General features: G+C 31.6%; 1 protein-coding gene across 1 annotated transcript; it reads right to left on the bottom strand.

The window, feature by feature from the left end:
* Positions 1 to 395: 395 nt before the first annotated feature.
* Positions 396 to 1,623, bottom strand: LOC119689712. The gene is made up of 2 exons (XM_038104600.1): positions 1,235 to 1,623; positions 396 to 1,120 (listed from the first exon to the last, which is right to left on the bottom strand). Exons 1-2 carry the CDS (start codon positions 1,445 to 1,447, stop codon positions 503 to 505), a joined length of 831 nt encoding a protein of 276 aa, XP_037960528.1. The 5' UTR covers positions 1,448 to 1,623; the 3' UTR covers positions 396 to 502.
* Between the last annotated feature and the right edge of the window lie 235 nt (positions 1,624 to 1,858).

The raw sequence follows: 1,858 nt of genomic DNA, 5'->3' as shown, positions 1-1,858 counted from the left end.
GAACATTGAAAACTGGAATAATAAGTAGAAAGACTATAACTTCTGATTTTAAAAACAGATTATGCAAAAAGATTTTGCATTATCCATAATCGTTACCAAAAAAAAAAAGAGAGGAACAACTGTTTAGTTGACACATAAATGTTATTTTTTTCTTAATAATTTTCCCGGCTTAGATTTTTCAAATAATTGCAATATTCTCCAATTTTTTGTTTAAGTTGTACTCCTTTTTTTGATAATACAGGAATACAAATGTGTAGGAAATCAATATCACATTGCAAAGGAACCCTAAGAAGTTGAAATATTGGCAGATAAAAGAAGCCCTAAAGGATACGTTTTCAAGGTATTTAAAAATTAAATAATTACTTTTCCTATAAATGAATTAAATGTAAAACCAGTTGTAGTTCTTAAATCATTATTCGAATTAAAGGTTTCTGAATAATCGAGAGATGGTAATTATATGTTTAACAAACTGTATGAAGTAATACAACTACTTTTGTATATTTTAAACATATTTTACTGTTCGTTCGCCAGAACCTATCATTGTGCTTTCAGGTTTGTATTCCGACGGCATCTTTACGAAGATATCATATCGTTTTGGATTTCGAACAGGAATCTCAGTTTTTAGCAATACTTGACTTGTGTAGTTGTCACGCATTTCAGTTCGTAAGCTGTAATTAGGTACAAACTTTGGAAGCTTTACGGGCTCAAATGTCGTATCCTTAGCTTTAACTTTTGGTACAGGAGGTGCAGAAAATTTGAATTTTTTCCAATTCCAAAAGGTTATATTATCATGTGCACCGTAACCAGATAGTATCTGCTGTGGAGTACGATGCACATATGAAATTTTGTATGTGGTGGCACCAGCATCCAAGTACTTTGCAGGTCCACGATCACTACTGTTGAACATTATCGGCGTTGTTTTGATTCTTGTGGTCATATCTAGTGTGTGGCGTGGTGGTTCTGGTGGATCAGGATTCCAAGTATAATCCTCGTGTGAAAGGCTGTTGGGTGGAAACATTGGGCGTGGTATAACACTGAACTGAACATCCTCGAATGGCTTCATATACTGCTGCTTCATCTGCAGTTTAGGATTAGTTGCTTTGCCTAGATCTTCCTGTGTCTATACGTTAAAAATTGAAATGAGAATGTGTTATGAGAACGTGTTTGGGTATTGATTTTTTAAAAATTCTTGCACTTATCTTTCATAAATAAATTCCATTTTATGTATACGTACCAATGGTTCATATTGATCCTTGTACTCAGTTGTACGGGCTTTCAATACGAGACGATCTTCAAGAAAACTTTTATCAAAAGTATTCTTCAGTTCGGCTTTCTTATCAATTGTCATATAGCGGTGAGCCAAGTAAGTTCTGGTACGAAAATCTTGTGCTCCTTGCTTTGGCGCTCGATGGTCCATCAAGTTAAATATTTTCAAGTGCTTGTCCATGATGTAAAGTTTTTTTTTTCGATGACCTCTCAATATATGAATTCACGTTTATGTAATAAAACTTTTGAGTTTCTCTTGATTGAATTATTTAAAAAAAATGCAAAACATATTTTATAGAATATATAGTAGATTAAAAAACAGTTGTGTTTTTAGCAAAACAAAATATATTAATTTAAACAAAATATACTTTTGTGTTTTTTATTCATCATATAATTAATAACGTGTTTGAAAAAATATTTTTTTAAGATAAGTAATGCCATAGTTGTTCAGTTTTTTTTATTAAAGAACAAATTTTTTAAAATTTACAATTAACATTTGTGGCCGATATTCCAGTGACCACAGAAGTATTACTATACGAGGACAAGCCTGAAAGTCATATTAGCAACGTTCTAACCAATAATTATTAAGTCT

This window comes from Teleopsis dalmanni, chromosome X (genome assembly GCF_002237135.1).
Source record: "Teleopsis dalmanni isolate 2A chromosome X, ASM223713v2, whole genome shotgun sequence".
Lineage (NCBI taxonomy): Eukaryota > Metazoa > Arthropoda > Insecta > Diptera > Diopsidae > Teleopsis > Teleopsis dalmanni.
This window is presented reverse-complemented; position numbering and strand designations above follow the sequence as displayed.